Source organism: Nicotiana tabacum, chromosome 5 (assembly GCF_000715075.1).
Source record: "Nicotiana tabacum cultivar K326 chromosome 5, ASM71507v2, whole genome shotgun sequence".
In the NCBI taxonomy this organism is placed as follows: domain Eukaryota; kingdom Viridiplantae; phylum Streptophyta; class Magnoliopsida; order Solanales; family Solanaceae; genus Nicotiana; species Nicotiana tabacum.
The window spans coordinates 78,760,862-78,762,653 of NC_134084.1; the positions used below are offsets into that span (position 1 = coordinate 78,760,862).

The 1,792-nt window shown below is 39.4% G+C and overlaps 1 protein-coding gene across 1 annotated transcript; it reads left to right on the forward strand.

Moving 5' to 3' along the window:
- The first annotated feature begins 214 nt into the window (after nt 1-214).
- Nucleotides 215-1,408, forward strand: LOC107762888 (nicotianamine synthase-like). The gene has a single exon (XM_016581288.2). The coding sequence runs from the start codon at nt 295-297 to the stop codon at nt 1,246-1,248; it is 954 nt and encodes a 317-aa protein (XP_016436774.1). The 5' UTR covers nt 215-294; the 3' UTR covers nt 1,249-1,408.
- The last annotated feature ends 384 nt before the right edge of the window (nt 1,409-1,792 follow it).

Sequence of the window (1,792 nt, forward strand, 5' to 3'; positions counted from 1 at the left end):
CCACCATGATGATAAGTTGACAAGTGATGCACAACAGAACAAAGCAACAGAGATTCATTCTTTCAGTCAATAACCGATTTAAATATCTAATTATGAAGCAATAAAAATGAAAAATGTAGCATGTCTCATCCCTCTCCCATAGTCTCATTGGGCCCCACAAACCCCCAATAAATAGCGACCTTTGAAGGCCTCCTGAGAAAACATCACAGTGGTGGCTTTCGAACATAAACTTTTTAGTGCTACTATTCTTTTCTAGCTTTTTTTTCACTACAATTCTAATATAATAACATCAACATGGTTTGCCAAAGCAATCCAGTGGTGGAACAAGTCTGCGAATTGTACGAAAAGATCTCCAAATTGGAAAGCCTGAATCCATCCAAGGATGTCAACATGCTGTTCACAGAGCTTGTGAATACGTGCATGCCACCAAATCCCATTGATGTTTCTAAGCTCTGTCAAAAGATTCAAGAAATTAGGTCTCATCTCATCAAGCTCTGTGGTGAAGCTGAAGGACTTCTTGAAAGTCATTATTCCAAGATTCTTGGCTCTTATAAAAACCCTCTTCACCATCTTAACATTTTCCCATATTTCGACAATTACATCAAACTAAGCTTGCTTGAGTTCAACATCCTCACCAAACAAACAGCCATAACCCCGGCCCGAATCGCCTTCGTGGGATCAGGGCCTCTCCCTCTCACTTCTCTCGTTTTAGCTACCAAACACCTTAAGAGTACCTACTTTGACAATTATGATATTGACTCTGCGGCCAATTCCATGGCGTCCCGCATCGTGGCATCCGACCCTGACTTGTCCCAGAGGATGGCTTTTCTCTCGATAGATATCATGGATGTAACGTATGCCTTGAAGGAATATAATGTTGTCTTCTTGGCGGCCCTCGTGGGGGTGGACAAGGAAGAAAAGATTAAGGTTATTAATCATTTGGCTAAGTATATGGCTCCCGGAGCAACACTGATGCTAAGAAGTGCACATGGTGCACGCGCTTTTCTCTACCCTGTCGTCAATTCTCGTGATCTCAAAGGCTTCGAGGTTTTATCTATCTACCATCCAACAGACGAGGTTATTAACTCTGTGGTTATTGCTCGTAAGTTGCCGCTGCAGCCACTTGATCAAGGATTTGGGTCCATTGTGCTTCCGAGCAAATGTGCTTGTGCTGAGATTCATTCGTTCAATCCTATCAATAAAATGAACATGATTGAAGAATTGTCACTAGAGGAGCAACTTTCCTGAAGAGACGATATATGTTGGTGATTTGATTTATGTTTCATTTGTGTCCTACTTGGAGTTGTAGCCCTTAATTTCCATTTTGATTCTCATGCTGAACGTGTCCCATTATCCCTTTGTCTCAACTCTAGGAAATAAGATGACCCTGCGGCATTATCCCTCTATATATCCATATGAATGCATTAATCATGATGAGATGTTTCATGTTTGTGCACAAGGACTTGCAATGGTTCTTCAATTCCTTTACCTTTCTTATTTCTTTGATAGGTATTGTCTTTCTTGAATTATATTTCATGTAGCTTACGTTTTTAGTTGAAAATCAGTAACACCTCCCACCGAAAACCGCATGTACAATCCACTGCCAACCTCCAATATAACAATAAGATTAGATAAAAAAAATTAAAAAAATAATAATTACTAAGAGAGTTTTCTTTTTACAATAATATTCTTGTCCTCTATTGAAAATTGAACCTCATATTAGAAAAAAAAGGACTTTTGCTTTGTGTATTTATTACATGACTTACATGAACAGGGCGACCCAACATGTGTG

What these genes read in the sequence shown, in the direction of transcription:
- LOC107762888 (XM_016581288.2), top strand. Translation starts at nt 295, where the DNA reads ATGGTTTGCCAAAGCAATCCAGTGGTGGAACAAGTCTGCGAATTGTAC.